Source organism: Peromyscus californicus, unplaced genomic scaffold (genome assembly GCF_007827085.1).
Source record: "Peromyscus californicus insignis strain IS unplaced genomic scaffold, ASM782708v3 Scaffold_13__1_contigs__length_99412109, whole genome shotgun sequence".
NCBI lineage: Eukaryota > Metazoa > Chordata > Mammalia > Rodentia > Cricetidae > Peromyscus > Peromyscus californicus.
In genome coordinates, this window is record NW_026294424.1 from 98624648 (window position 1) to 98640055 (window position 15408).

The 15408-nt window shown below is 39.8% G+C and overlaps 2 protein-coding genes across 5 annotated transcripts in view; one reads left to right on the forward strand and one right to left on the reverse strand.

The window, feature by feature from the left end:
* Positions 1-643: 643 nt before the first annotated feature.
* Tmed5 (transmembrane p24 trafficking protein 5) lies at positions 644-14584 on the reverse strand. Of its 2 annotated transcripts, none has more exons than XM_052735710.1 (4): positions 14155-14579; positions 11021-11118; positions 4914-5097; positions 644-3915 (listed from the first exon to the last, which is right to left on the reverse strand). In XM_052735710.1, exons 1-4 carry the CDS (start codon positions 14341-14343, stop codon positions 3697-3699), a joined length of 690 nt encoding a protein of 229 aa, XP_052591670.1. In that variant the 5' UTR covers positions 14344-14579; the 3' UTR covers positions 644-3696. The 2 variants fall into 2 exon arrangements, with proteins under 2 accessions (XP_052591670.1, XP_052591671.1); XM_052735711.1 differs by having other exon boundaries at positions 3800-3939; positions 4910-5097; positions 14155-14584.
* Positions 14585-14700: 116 nt separating this feature from the next.
* Positions 14701-15408, forward strand: part of Ccdc18 (coiled-coil domain containing 18) — a 129941-nt gene continuing 129233 nt past the window's right edge. Inside the window, exon 1 of one of the 3 annotated variants that reach the window (XM_052735702.1) lies at positions 14701-14923. The gene's annotated coding sequence lies outside the window, so the exon portion shown is untranslated. Of the gene's footprint in view, positions 15014-15408 lie in introns of all 3 variants that reach the window. The other 2 variants (XM_052735704.1, XM_052735705.1) reach the window with 2 other exon arrangements.

A 15408-nucleotide genomic window follows, 5' to 3' on the forward strand; every position in this document is an offset into this window, starting at 1 on the left:
TCTTCTTGGTGTAGAGGAATTAACAGATCCCCTGAATGCTTGCATAGCATCACAGATTTTGGGCAGTGGCTGGTCTTTGCTTCTCTTAATCATAAAGACTTTAGGTAAAATATGTTTGGGTGTAGATATAATTAAGTACACTGGCAGTTCCAAAACAAAGTGAAATGATACAAAAACTCAGAGCTTTTGGTGTTCAAAATGGGAAAGGATAACAAATTTAGTTAAAATTGAAAATTTAAAAGCAGGGCACCTTTAATCCCAGCACTTGGGAAGCAGAGGCAGGCAGACCTCTGAGTTTTGACCAGCCTGGTCTACAGAGTGGGTTCCAGGACAGCCAGGGCTGTTACATAGAGAAACCCTGTCGCAAAAAACCAAAAGAAAAGAAAAAAAGAAGAAGGAGAAGGAAAAGGAGAAGAAGAAAGTTTTTAAAAAGCTTTAAGGGCTGGAGATTAATGGCTCAGAGGTTAAGAGCACTGGCTGCTCTTCCAGAAGTCCTGAGTTCAGTTCCCAGCAACCACATGGTGGCTCACAACCATCTATTATGGGATCTGATGCCCTCTTCTGGCATGAAGGCATACATGCAGACAGGAGACATTAAAAAAAAAAAAGCTTTAAGGAGTAGACAATAATAATGATAGGTTGGTAAAATTTCTCTGACAGTAATTTTTATTAGCTGTAAAGAATCCAATATACATAGTCTGTTGCTCATTTAAGATGACACAAATATAGCATAATTTAAGCAACACTGTATTATACTCTATAAGAAAAAAAATTACATGCTAAATTGTTTTAAAATTTGATAAAGAACTTTCACTGGAGGTACAAAGTTACAGGGACATGGTTTTTGTTAATTTTAAGATATAAATATACCTAAGTATACTTTGATTTATAATTTATTTCAACAATGTTTCCAAACACTTACTTACCTTTTGTTAATTGACCTTCTTGTAAAAGAGCACATAATCCAAATGCAACTCAGAATGATTACCTCTACATTTCTGTAAAACTACTGTAGTAATTTATACAATTAAGAACAAGATAAAAATTAGATCAAGTGAAGGCTTACTTGACTTTAGCATATTTGAGAAAGTAACATCAAAAGACTCATGAAGCAGATAATACACATTTAAAAAATAAACATTTTGTTTTTTGCTTACAGTCTTACTTTTTTATGATTAATACAGGCAACATGGTTCTTAATATCTCTTTTTACTTTTGTCTATAAAAATAAAATCTTTAACATTCCTAAGTTAATTTTTCCAATAAAGATACTGCTACCATTTTAAATGGCAGGGGAAGTAACTGAATTATAGATTTAAAAATCAGTGGCACAAATTACATACATACAAGATGATGTAACAAATACAGTGTTAGGTAAGGAATCAGGAGTACAGTACAGTATTGGCTGTATCTAAGAGGTAGAATTCTTAATCACAGTCTTACAGAAAAGATGCAGTAGGACTCTTAAGTGTACTCTGCTTATCAGTTATGGCACCTATAGCTTGCTTCTCTTGTACTTAAAAGAAAGTAGAAAAGGGAGGCTTTTTTAGGTAATGATCTCAATGACCTTTGTTCTTTATATGCTGTAGGAGATTTTCTTAGAATACCGGAGCATTTTCTTGGCCAGTTACTGATCATATATGGCATTTATCTCATGTTTTGAAAAGCCTCTGAATAGGGAAAAATAAATTTCTAGTCTTCTCCCAAGGCCCCAAGAAGGAGAAAAAAAATATAGTTGTAAGTGAATTTTTTTCTCTGTGTACCATATTTTTTTTGTGTGTATGTGAAATAGCAGGGTAATACAAGATCATTATTGCTCAGTAAGAATTGCAGCTATATATATGTGTGTGTGTGTGTGTGTGTGTGTATATATATATATATATATATATATTTATGGGTTATGTATATAATATATATACACACACAATATATGGGTTCAATACCCAGATTTCACTGTTTTTTCTCATTGACAATACACTTATCATAACACTATAAATGGGTGTAATTTAAATTGTTTCATGATGAAGTTAAATTACTAGTACTTGAGTAAGATTGTACTACAGACTAATAAACTAGAAAGGCAGAGCGTTTTGTGTATATTGGCTTTTATATCCATATTAGGTGTTTATAATTGGGGATTATTTTAATCCTTCAAAGTCAGTAGGTGATCATAGGCAATTCTGTGAAAATAAAACTATAATAAATATGTATACCCAGTGCTAAATCTTATGGTAGGATGTACATTTTATAAAATCTACCTGACCATTTGTAATTCAAAACAGTACCTAGAAAATAAAAACTATGACAAATACAATTTCTTCCAGTGAACTTAAAATTACCCTCCTCTATTTTCTATTAGAATTGTGATTGTACGATGAGCCCATCTGGTTCCATATATTATGGTTCTATTTAGGTGAACTTTTTGTACTTTGTATTCTCAAGTTTATCTCATTTTCCTCATGTTTCTGATGATTTTGAGAACTTAGAAAGGAGCTATTTATTTACACTAAGGTCAGATCTCTTCAGAAGTATGTCCCTCACACCTGCTGGTGACAATGTATTATCAAAACCAATAACTATTGGCCAGCTGTGGTGGCGAATGCCTTTAATCCCAGCACTTGGGAGGCAGAGGTAGGTGGATCTCTGTGAATTTGAGGCCAGCCTGGTCTACAAAGTGAGTTCCAGGACAGTCAGAGCTGTTACACAGAGAAACCCTGTCTGGAAAAAACAAACAAAAAACAACAAAATCAATAGTTGTGTAGAAACCAATACAACACTTTTGATGGGTAATATAAAAATATATTCATTTTATCTTGAATTTAATCTTAGCTAATGTCTAGACAGAATGCATCCTATTCATGAACATCAACTACCCGTTATATATCTTCACATAAGAAGACCTTTGTAATATCATTTTAAAGAGAAAAAAGACAATGCCTAATTTCTAAGAGGAAAGAATGCCTTTCCAGTTTTAATTATCAAAATGTCAGCTTTTGGAACTGTAGACTAAGTATATAAAAACTAATACTCTGGATAATGTTTCACATTATATTTGGTTATAAAAATCTTAAAAACAGCCAGGCAGTGGTGGTGCACGCCTTTAATCCCAGCACTTGGGAGCAGAGGCAGGTGGATCTCTGTGAGTTCAAGGCCCAGTCTTGTCTACAGAGCAAGTTCCAGGACAGCCAGGACTATTACATAGAGAAAACCTGTCTTGAAAAACAAAAAACAAAATAAAACAAAAAGAAAAATGTTAAAAATATTATTTCCATGATATACTTCTATTTACTTTTTTGGAGAGATGTAATAGAGAAAATGATTTGTAACCTAATATAAGATCGCCACATTTACAGAGAAAGTTGTGGGTGAAAGCAAACAGGTGGTGTGTTTATGAACACTGTTCATTTATTTAATTCATATATGATATTTGGGAAAGATTTTTAAACTTAGAAAAATAGTTAATATGGCTTAATTAAATCCAAATTTTGTATGATATCCTGTTGTATACATAAGTGTATAAGTGGGTCAATGTTATCTGGACATAAAATGAGGACTTTCCTTTTCTACTAAATTTTATATATCTTATACTTAATTTCTGAAAATGTTATGGTAAAAACTACTAATGATCTTGACTGTAACATTGTATTAGAATTTTCTACCTCTTATTTTTCAATGTTAAGTGACATTGTTAGAATTTTAAGTTCTACTTTTTCTCTTATCTTCAAATAGACTTTTCAGCATATAAACCTGAACTGCTGACACCACTACCATGACCAACAAATTAACCACAGACCAAAAGTTGACTCTATCGAAGTTGCTTTCTTGTATGTTCCGATCACGAGCTTCAAATGCTCTAAGCAGAGTTTGTATGTGGCCACTTTTGCTTAGTCTGGACTTGATGCTGTTGATGGATTCCTGGAGATAAATACAGTAATTTTACTATTAAAAATACTAAGGACACGTTCCTTTAGTAATATGCTTCATGCTATTTTTTTTTTTGTTGTTGTTGTTTTTTTGTTTTTCGAGACAGGGTTTCTCTGTGTAGCTTTGCGCCTTTCCTGGAACTCACTTGGTAGTCCAGGCTGGCCTCGAACTCACAGAGATCCGCCTGGCTCTGCCTCCCGAGTGCTGGGATTAAAGGCGTGCGCCACCACCGCCCGGTTCTTCATGCTATTTTTAAAATCAAAACAATTTTTTAAATATATGGGAATACAATTCAATTAAAGGGCAGTTATGACTTGTATCACCTAGAGATCCTCCATGAGGCTGTAAAATAGTAATGATAAATTTAATTTATTTAACAGAGATAAAAATATACCATGAATTGAGAAGACAAGATCAAAATATTTGAGTAGCATAGCACCAGGACTTTTATATATTTTATCTCTCGTTATTTGGCAATTTTTACCTAATCCATTGTGTGTCTATAGTATTTTACTTTTGAATGTTTTGTCATCCAGCGAGGTCCAGCACACATTATAACAGATGCAGGAGTTTGGAGTGATCTAAGCAGCAAAAGCCATGGAATGCCAGCAAACCTCACAGTGAAGAGTCCCAGAGCCTTCCAAAGGCTCAGCCCTGTCCACACCTGTAAGACCTCATACCTGTGAAATTCACTTCAGATTTGTGAGTTCTGGAACTATGAGAAAATAAGTTTATTTTGTTTTTCATGTTTAAAATTAAATTTTCTGCAAAGAAGTATTTTTAGGATGGGATTCATTTGAGATATATGATTTGAAAAACTCTAGTAAAAAGGTAAACATAAGCTAAAATTGAGACTTGAAATAATGTAAAAATATGGCAGAGACAACAGTTTTTGGAAAATATAGCTAAGAATGTTCAGTTCAATCCCTGTCATATAATAAAATCTCTGGCTGCTGCATTGTCATTACTTATCAAAAGGTCCTACTAACCAGGATATCCTCCAGTTTCATCTCCAGCACATCTGTGTCAGTAATATATTTTTTCCAGTCTTCTTGTTCTTGAGCCTCTTCTCCCATGTTATCCAGAATCAGTTCAAAAAAGATGACCTTCTCAGAAATGGTGCTGAATGTATTATCAAAGCAGAACATGTAGTCACCAACTTCAGTCTCTATACTGCATTAAAAAAGGGCACATTTTTAGTATTCTGTACTTCCAACTGGACAATATATTCAAATACTTGCAAGTTACACAATCTTGGAATTTACTTGGTCAATTATGTTAAATTATTTTATCTTTTTTTTTTTTTTGGATACAGGGTTTCTCTGTGTAGCCCTGTTTGTCCTCGAACTCACTCTGTAGACCAGGCTGGTCTGAAACTCACAGAGATCTACCTGCTTCTGCCTCCAGAGTGCTGGGATTAAAGGTGTGTGCCACCAATGCCTGGCTTGTTCTAAATTTCTTTTTGGTGGGGGGAAGAATAGGATTCAAAGCTGAAATACATGATAAATCATAATATGCTTTAATATTTATAATTTAAAGAAATTCTACACTGAGACCTATTTATATGCAAATATAACAACTTACCCTTCAATTAAGATTAATCTTTAAACTGAGTTTTGTTTAGTTTTCAAAAGCAGTGACAGTTGGAACTGGAGAGATGGCTCAGTGGTTAAGAGCACTTGGTGCTCTTACAGAGGACTGGAGTTGGCTGGGGTGGTGGGTGGTGCACGCCTTTAATCCCAGCACTTAAGAGGCAGAGGCAGGTGGATCTCTGTGAGTTTGAGGCCAGCCTGGTCTACAGAGTGAGTTCCAGGACAGGCTACAAAGCTACACAGACAAACCCTGTCTCAAAAAACAAACAAAACAAAAAACAGGACTGGAGTTAGGCTCCCACTACCCACAAAGGTGACTTACACCCAACTCTAACTACAGTTTCAAGGGCTCTGACATCTTTTTCTGACCTTCACAGGTCACATACACACAAATATAACATTTTTTTTTTTTTAAATCAGTAATTGTACCAAGGGTTTTCCTTTAGGTTCCTGACACTAACTGTATTCTAAAATGCAGTTTACAAAGGTAAGAGGTGAGGTCTGTGGCCAATAGCTGGTACTTTACTCTCTGTGCAGTTGCCTGTGTGGAATAAATGCCATTCATAGCTAAGCTGAACTGAAGTTTCTTCGTCTTGCTGGCCATTGTAGCTCTTGTCTATAACCCCAGAATTCAGGAGGCTGAGGTAGGAGGATTGCTGTGATTTTGAGGCCAGTCTACGATACAGTATGAGACCCTGTCTCAAAAAATTTAGCTTTTTTGAGACAGAGTATTACTACAAAGCCCTGGCTGGCTTGGAATTTCTATGTAGACCAGGCTGGCCTTGAACTTACATGGAGAGAACCACCTGCTTCTGCCTTCTAAGTGCTGGGATTAAAGTCTTGTGGCTATGAAGTGGTTTTCTAACAAGTTCTGTGCCCCCTCCCTTTTGGTGGAGAAAAACCCTACAAAGGAAATCTCTACATGCTAATGACATTTATTACAGTTGCCCCTCAACAAAATAAACACCATTTTCTTGAAAGAATGGCAAAACTACATTTTATAATCTATCCATACAGTAACTACCCTTCAGTTAATTATTCCACAAGAGACTGTGGATAACACTTAACTCCTCTAAAACCGACTCAGACACTGGTAGGCCTATTGAGTTAAAAAATCTGTTCTGTGAGAATTCTAGATTCAGGTAAAATATCCCTTCATTGTTCTTTTTATTGAGCCAGAGAGAAATTATAAATAGCAAAGAACCTAATATGTATAGTACCCGAATGGATCTTGCTCCATACAAAAGATAATTTTCTTTATTGAGAATTCTAATAAGGGCTTAGATATGTAAGAAAGTTTCTCACTAGATGAACCTTTCTGGATACATTTATACTGGTGGCCACTCAATTTTCACTTTCTCAAGAGAGGTTTCGTTTGGTATTGGAGGTATTGGTCTTTTGTTATCCATCATTAGGTTTATTTTTACATCCCTCTGATGAGACCATCCCCCACCACACCCTAGCTTCAGTTATCGCCTGGCTTCCCAACAAGTCAGAATACCTCTCCCTCCAGAGCTGAGCTGTCCTCTTGAGGCTCCACCCTCCAGAGCTGTCATATTGCAGCTCTAGGTATAGCCTGACTTCTGGACAAGTCAGGATACCTCTCCCTCCAGAGCTGTAATACCTGAAGTACAAACCTTTAAACCCAGCACTTGGGAGGCAGAGATGGGCAAGTTTGAGACCAGCATGGTCTATACAGCGAGCTCCAGGACAGCCAAGGATACATAGAAAGACCCTGCTGGGAGGCAGAGATGGGCAAGTTTGAGACCAGCATGGTCTACACAGAGAGCTCCAGGACAGCCAAGGATACATAGAAAGACCCTGTCTCAAACAAACAAAGCCTAAAACTGCTGAGGGGATACAGCTTAGTGATAGAGCCTTTGACCGGCAATATTCATGTATAATGTTCAGGTTTGACTGTTGTGCCTCTTTCTAATCATTATTGTAAGTGAGGGTGCAGTGAAACTACTGACCACTCCATGGGTTGAAACGTAAAGTTTACTCAAACTGTCAAGGCTTTCTTGTGTTTGTGTGTAGAGAGAAGTGAAATGGTAGGAGTCTTGCCAGTTATAATGGGTATGTTGTAGTGGGATGTAGGTGAGTTAGCTGGAACAGCCTAGGAACTAGTGTGGGGCTTTGATCTGGTGGAAGCTTGCTTGAGTTAAAAGTGAAGTAGATGCCCTTTCAGAGGGTAATAACATAAGCCAAAATGGAACTACAACCAACAAGAACAATATCAAGCAAGAAACACATGCTAAATGTCCAGACCATAGTTAAATGGCAAATTACAGAGATTACACCAACAGCTGTCCTATCCTGAAGAATCTAACTCTAGTACCTGATATGCTATTAGATAGATACAAGAGGATTGTAACTGTAACTATCTAGTCTTCAACCCCATCAAAGACTTGAGAAGGAAAATAATATTACCTGAGTAAACAGAAGTACAAGCAAGCAACTTCTGAAAAAATGCAAGAAAAGACAGAGACAGCCGGCTGTCTGGACAGTCACCCAATGTTTCTCTGCAGTGTTGGGGCATCCACTTTTGGCTATAGGCCTAGAATATCTGACAGACCATTTTCAGAAGCAGGGTATTTGAAAGACTGTCTTGGCATGGTTCAGAAGTCACTTTTCTTTGTGTCCTGTTTGTCCTCAATGGACAGTGTGCTTACTGTCAGCAGCGGAGGTAAGGGCAGTTCTTTGCCCAACAGGCCATTTTTTGCTAAGAAGATAAACTCCATATAGAGTGTCTTTTATGCCCAACATCCTCTTGGCAGTAGCTCGGTGCTGCCAGGAGCAAAGTGTCTCATGCCAACAAAATTCTAAGTTATTAAAACATTTAGCTGGGCAGTGGTGGTGCACGCCTTTAATCCCAGCACTTGGGAGGAAGAGCCAGGCGGATCTCTGTGAGTTCAAGGCCAGCCTGGTCTACAGGGCTCGAGAGTTCAAGGCCTAGACTACAGAACAAGTTCCAGGATAGCCAGAGCTGTTACACAAAGAAACCCTGTCTCAAAAAACCCAAAAAAGAAAAGAAAAGAAGGAGGAGGAGGAGGAGGAGAAAGGAGGAAGAAGGAGAAGAAAGAAGAAAAGAAGAAGAAGAAGAAGAAGAAGAAGGAGAAGGAGAAGGAGAAGAAGAAGAAGAAGAAGAAGAAGAAGAAGAAGAAGGAAAGAAAGAAAGGAAGAAAAAAGAAACAGAAAAAAGAAAGAAATGATTATTTCCCAAAAAAACCCTTTCTATTATACTCAATGTGCTTTGAACCACATGTATTTGCTGTTATAGTAACCATAACCAGTTGATGGCTCTTCTGAAGGGCACAGCGTTCGTTCAGGAGAGTCTAACCTGTGGCTCACAGAGTGCATGTGTCCATGTGTCAGAGGACGGCTATGTATGCAGCTCAACACAAAACAGTAAACTTGCTAAAAACATGTTTGTTTGTTTTTTCTTCGTTTTTCAAGACAGCGTTTCTCTGGGTAGCTTTGGCTGTCCCGGAACTCACTCTGTAGACCAGGCTGGCCTCACAGAGATCTGTCTGCCTCTGCCTCCCTGGGAAGTTTTTTTGTTTTTTTTTTATCTTTTTTATAACTTGATTTTGTAGTTTTTCAGTGTAAGCTCTGGAGATTGTATTGTAGAGTCAAAAGGTTGGACACACCTGAATGTACTCCAAAAGGTTATGATACTGTTGCAAAAAGGGCAAAAAATGTATGTGTCTGTCTGTCTGTCTATCTATCTATCCATCTAAAATTTGTGGTTCTTCAAATAGAATCTTACTTGAGTTTTTATTTTATTATTGTCATTAGGCTTTCCTAATATCCCAAAAGCAGCAAGAATTCACAGGCAATATAGAAGTAGTATGTAAGAATGATGCTAAAAATAAGTGGCCAATAGATACCTTTTTTTTGGAGACCTGATTGCCTGATCTTTTCTCTTTTGGGGGGGCGGGTATTGTTGAGACAACGTTTCTCTGTGTAGCCCTGGCTGTCCTGGAACTCACAGTCTCAAAATCAAAGAGCTCTGCTGGGATTAAAGGAATGAGCCACCATGCCCAGCATTATACATATTTATGTTTAATCTTTAGTGTTTTCCTAATTAAATAAAATAAATTAGAAGAATTTAATAAAACTAGATTATATTTTATTAATTAACTTTAGAGAGGTTATTCAACCTGTTTAGCTGGAAGCTCCACCTCAGTCCCCTCCTCCCTCTCCAGACCCTGCCCTCAGAAAGCAAGCCAAGCAGCCGCTCCTCCCCCTGACCTCCTCAAGACCGTGCCTACAGGGTGTTTATAAGGTATGGTCCATAGACCTGCCATATGATTACTTCTCTTCCTTTGAGATCACCCAGGGATGCTTTGCTCACTAAACTTGGACTTTAAGTCGGCTTGATTTGTTTATTGCATCAGTGGAGTTACCTGCTACTGGGGATTTCAAAATACTGATCACAACCCTTCATTAACCATGCTACATGCTGAAAAAAATTCAATAATATCTGAACAACTAAGTGGTTAATATGACTTTTATGTTTTGTCCTTGTGTATATACGTGCACCATGTGTGTTTGGTGCCTATGGAGGTCAGAAGAGAGTGCCTGGATACCTTGGAAATGGAGTTATGACAGCTGTGAGGCACCATGTGGGTGCTTAGAGCTACTTCTGGGGATCTGATATTGAGTTCTGGCCTCTGCAGGTACCAATTACACACGTGGACCACATACTTATATGCAAGCAAAACACTCATACAAAATTAAAAAAAATATTTGGGTGGTGGTGGCTAATGCCTTTAATCTCAGACCTCAGGAGGCAGAGGCCAGTCTGGTCTACAGATGGAGTTCCAGGATAGACAAGGCTACACAGAAATCCTGTCTCAAAACCGAAGGGGGGAAAAAAGCCAGACATGGTGTTGAATGCCTTTACTCTTAGCATTCAGGAGACAGAGATAAGCAAGCAGTCTGAGTTCCAGTCCAGTCAGTTACTTGATTGAACTACTGTCTTGAAAACAAAAACAATAACAAACAAAACAATTTTTTTTTTAATCCAAAAAAGCAGATATAAAATGTCTCAATAGATTAACCAGAGCAAAAAGCTAGCTGGGTGTGGTGCCCTCGGTGGTAGACACTTATGATCACAGCCACTGGGGAGACTAAGGCAGGAGGACCCCCTGATTCCATGAAATTGAGGTCAGCCTGGGTAATAGAGAACCTAGTTTCAAAAGAAACTAAAATGAGGAGTAGGATAAGTGGAAGACATTTTCATTGAAATGTCCCACTATCAAAGACTTTAAAAAATCGTTATATAACATTGATAAATAGTAATAAATGTGCCAATGTACTGACTTTCTCCACCATTTACTAGATCCAGCCAAAAGAAGTCAAGAGACATTTCCTGGGCATGGTGGCATGCATCTGCAATTCCAGCACTCAGAAGGCCAAGGTACAAGGATTGTTCCAAGTTCCAAGCCAGCCAGGGATTTATGTAAATATATTGTGTCTCAAACAAACAGTCAACTTACGTGTGAACACCATCTGATTTTCTTTGCTCAAAAACTAAAGTTCTGCCCTCTGGAGAGGCAAGATGGAAATCAATATCTAATCCTGCTCCATCTAAAACCTATAGAAGAGAAAAAATACATATTACAAACTGAAAATAGAAACTTCTATAAAGTAAACCATGTGATGTAAAGGCTTTTAAAAGATTTTATCTAGCCGAGTGGTGGTGACGCACGCCTTTAATCCCAGCACTTGGGAGGCAGAGGCAGGCGGATCTCTGTGAGTTCAAGGCCAGCCTGAGCTACAGAGTGAGTTCCAGGAAAGGCACAAAACTACACAGAGAAACCCTGTATCAACCCCCCCACCCCCAAAAAGATTTTATCTATTTATTTACTTATTTACTGGACACAGGGTCTCTTTATGTGGCCCTGGCTGTCTTGGAACTCACTATGTAAGGCACATTTTTGGCCAGGTCTGCCTCTGCCTCCCTTGGAGTTCTAGAATTAAAGGCATATGCTACCATGTCCTGCCTTTAAAAGGTGCAAGTGGAGGCCTGCAGTTGACATCCTCCATTGTGCTCCCGAATATTTTTGAGACAAGGTCTCATTACATAGCCTAGGCTGGCTTTGAACTTGTCATCGTTCTCCCTTAGCTTCCTGAGTGTTTAGAATTACCAGCAGATTGCACCATTCTTGGCTTTCAAGAAATTTTTGGTTAATAAAAATTATTTTCCCATCCAGACTTTTTCACTAACTTCATAGTTGGTTTCCCTGTGTCTCATTTTGCTTCCTTTAAATCTGCTCTTCACACTCCACCCAGCAATCTGCTTAAATCTTATGTGTCTGTCTGACATGTGGTGGTGTGTTGTAGGATATTTGTATACTGTGAAGATTTGTATTGCTGTGATTGGTGTAATAAAAAGTTGATTGGCCAATAGCTAGGCAGGAGAGATAGGTGGGACTTCCAGGGAGAGAGAGAACTCTGGGAAGAAGAAAGGTAGAGTCACTGGCCAGACTCGGAGGAAGCAGGATGGGCAGTAAGGAGATGAGGTAATGCCATGTGGCAGAATGTAGATTAGTATAAATGGGTTAATTTAAGTTATAAGAGCTAGTGGGACAAGCCTATGCTAAGTAAGGCCCAGCTTTTATAATTAATAAGTCTCTGTGTCGCTATTTGTGAGCTTGTGGCCCAAATGAAAACTGGCTACAGTAGCTCATACCTTTAATTCCAGCACTCAGGAGGCAGAGGCAGGTGGAGCTCTGTGTGTCTGAGTCCAGGCTAGCTTACAGATCTAGTTCCAGGACAGCCATGGGTGTTACACAGTGAAACCCTGTCTCTAAAAACCAAAAAGAAAAAAAAAATCTTATGTGTCATTGTAAAAAATAAGGGAAAAGCTATTTCTCTTGAAGCACATTTATGACCCCGTCTCTGTTCCCCAGCTGTGTGGTCTATTTCATGTTTTGCTACTTCTACCCTCAGACTTTACAGTTTTCAAACCTAATAAAAACTCAGTACTTACAGTACTTCTGAACACTCAAACCATATTTCCTAAAATCAGTCTATTCAGTTTTTCACTTTTCTGAAACTGGCCTCATTTCTTGCATTCTTATCTCATTTTCAGATTTAATTTCACTTTTTCCAACAACCCTATTCTCTGAAAACCAAGAAATGACTATAACAGTATGTAATCCTACCTCATTCAAATTACCTGTTTAAGTAGGGGGTGGTGGCCCATGCTGTAATACCAGTACTTGGGAGACTGAGGAGAAGGAGGACTACTGTGAAGTCCTGAGGCTAGCCTGGGCTACATAATGAATTCAATGCCATGGGGTACATAGTGAAACCCTGTAACAAAATACAGACCAACCAACCAGCCAGCAAAACATAACCAATCAAAACCAAACCAAAACAAAAAAACTAAAAAACCAAAAAACCAAACCAAAACAAAAATCCTCGAACTTAAACAAAGCTTGCCTGTGAACCCTAAAACTCCTGAGAACAAGGATTCTTTTTAATCCTCCTCCCTGCTCAGTTTCTTGCACACATTAACTGTTTAGAAAAGGCTGAACTTATGCTCACATGTAGAAATTGAGAAATAGTAAGCTGTAATCTCAGTTTTAGATTTTCAGATACTTCCTGTAAACTATAAATAATCCTAATGTTTCTTCATATAAAAATTCTACATTAAGGTTTAAAAATTGGATGTGTCCTCTGTGTGCGACATGTGCATGCAGCAACTTCCGAGCTTCTACTCTTGCCTACTACGTAAATATTTTCTGCTCTAACACCTAATAGCATTCAGAACTGAATTTGGAAAAAAAAAAGCCTCAAAGACAAAACACATGAACATATATTTTGGTGCATTGCTATCTGGATACACAGATACACAAGTTGTCAGGTAGAACTTGTCTTTAAGAAATTACTGGCTAGAACGACTACATAAATTAAGCACTTCTTTCTACTGCCGTGTTCTGCAGATAATAAGAACAAAAGACATGGGGAGAATGCTGACAAAGTCAATGAAAAAAACGGTCATAAAGTTGTAATACACTATTACCTTCTTTGATTTGAAAGTAATGGATACACAACAGGGACGGAAATGTACCAGTAAACATGGCAACAGCGCCTTTCAACATAATTCAAAATCTGACTTAGAGATATTCACGTGGTCACAATTCAAAATTCCTTAACTGAAGCAAACACCGTGACAATTTCATAATATTGGAATTTGGTTTAAGTGGTGAGGGCGATTCAAACAAGTGTCATCATTTCGCCAATAATTAAACAACAACAACATCAACAACAACAAAACCACAAAAAATGTGGTTTCAGCCCCATACTGTGAAACTCTCAGAATTGTAGTGTATACTAGCTAGGAAAGCTATGGGTGAATTAAGAAACAAAGACTAACGCCACTGACGTCACCAGTGCTGGCCTCTTTCCGACCAGAGGAAAGGGAAGAGAGAGGGTGTCAATTTTCGGACTGGACAAACTTGGGAGTTCCAGGTAATCAAGAGCCTTGCCTAGTGCGCCTGCGCTGAGCAGGCCAGCTTCCCAGGCGACCCTCCAGATTTCACCTCGCCCGCGGTCCTAAGATTTCCAAGAGAAGATGCAGTGCAGCCGGGCCCGGGGAAGGCCAGCTAGCCCCCGCACTTACTTGGTACTCGATCTCCAACGAGGCCTTCAGGGGCATGGGCTGGTAGAAGCACTCCTTCTGGCCCGCCGGGAGCGTGAAGGTGAAGTCGCTGTCCAAAGAGGGCTTGAATCCGGCCGCCCCCCGCAGCAGCGCTGGCGGCAGAGCGGCCAGGAAGAGCACTGGGAATGGCAGCCAGATCCTGCCGCCCATCCCTGTCGGAGCGATCTCGGACTGGAAGAGTTTAGGGAGGTGTGGGATGCTGGCGTCTCCGCTCTGAAATCCCGAGTTCGAGCGAACTTCAGGCGGCTGCGGCTCACCCTGCCTTCGAAGGGGAAGCGCTGTCCTCCACTGGGCTGCGTGAGGGCGGGGCTGCTCTTCCCTTTCTACACCCCACTGGGTTTCGGAGCCTTGCTTCACACGGGACTTGTAGGTTTTGGCTTCCCGCACACACACCAATGAGCATGGCGGCCGTCATGATGGGAAATGTAGTCCAATATGAACTCGGCGCGTAGCCCGTCCACGCGTCCAGCCTCATTTTCCCGGCATGCTCTGCGCTCCGGCGTCGCATTTGCGGAGCCTGCGTGTGGGCGGAGTTTGTGGCCCGGGAGGCGCGTCCCAACGGCTCCCGCGGCGGTTCGAACTCGGAGCCTCAGAGGTTCGCTGGTTCTCCTCTTGGTGTGTTAGAGGCTTCCATGTCGTGGCCTGCGCGAGTGTCCTAAGCTTCCGAGCGCAGGGGAGCAACGCGGTGCGCCGTGGTCTGGGGTCGCTAACTCCAGCTGCGACCTGGGTGGTGAGCGGACGCCTCCTGCTTGGAAACGGGCTTTCCTGAGGGACTGGTTTCTCCGGGGATACTCGGCTTGCGCTCGGCCTGGCCTCTGAGGTGGTGTGTTTTGTTTGAGGCAGAGTCGGAGAGGAGGATGCCAAATGCTCTGCTCCCCCCAGGCAGATGGAGCTCCTCCTCTAACAGATTGAGCGTTCTTGAGATAAAACACAGTATAAAACCTTGTAGTCTTTCCCAAGAGGAAAAGCCTGCCACATTCGGGGAGTATAGAGTGCTTGTCCTTCGTTTGATGAGTGTCCGGGTGTACAGCTAGAACGCATTTTTTAAAAGTTTATTTTTTATTTTTTATTTTTCATTTTTCAGTAGGCTTGAAGATACCGTTGTCAGGGCCCTAGGTAAGATGATGAACCTTTCTACGTATGTAAGACGGGTAAATGGCCCTCAGGAAAATGAGAATGTGCCAATACTAGACGTATTCATTGCTGCTTCAGAAC

Coding starts and splice junctions, on each gene's coding strand:
- Tmed5 (XM_052735710.1), bottom strand. CDS start 14,343: ATGGGCGGCAGGATCTGGCTGCCATTCCCAGTGCTCTTCCTGGCCGCT. Junction 11,119..14,154: donor CGTTGGAGATCGAGTACCAA/GTAAGTGCGGGG, acceptor TCTCTTCTATAG/GTTTTAGATGGAGCAGGATT. Junction 3,916..4,913: donor TGAAACTGGAGGATATCCTG/GTTAGTAGGACC, acceptor ATTTATCTCCAG/GAATCCATCAACAGCATCAA.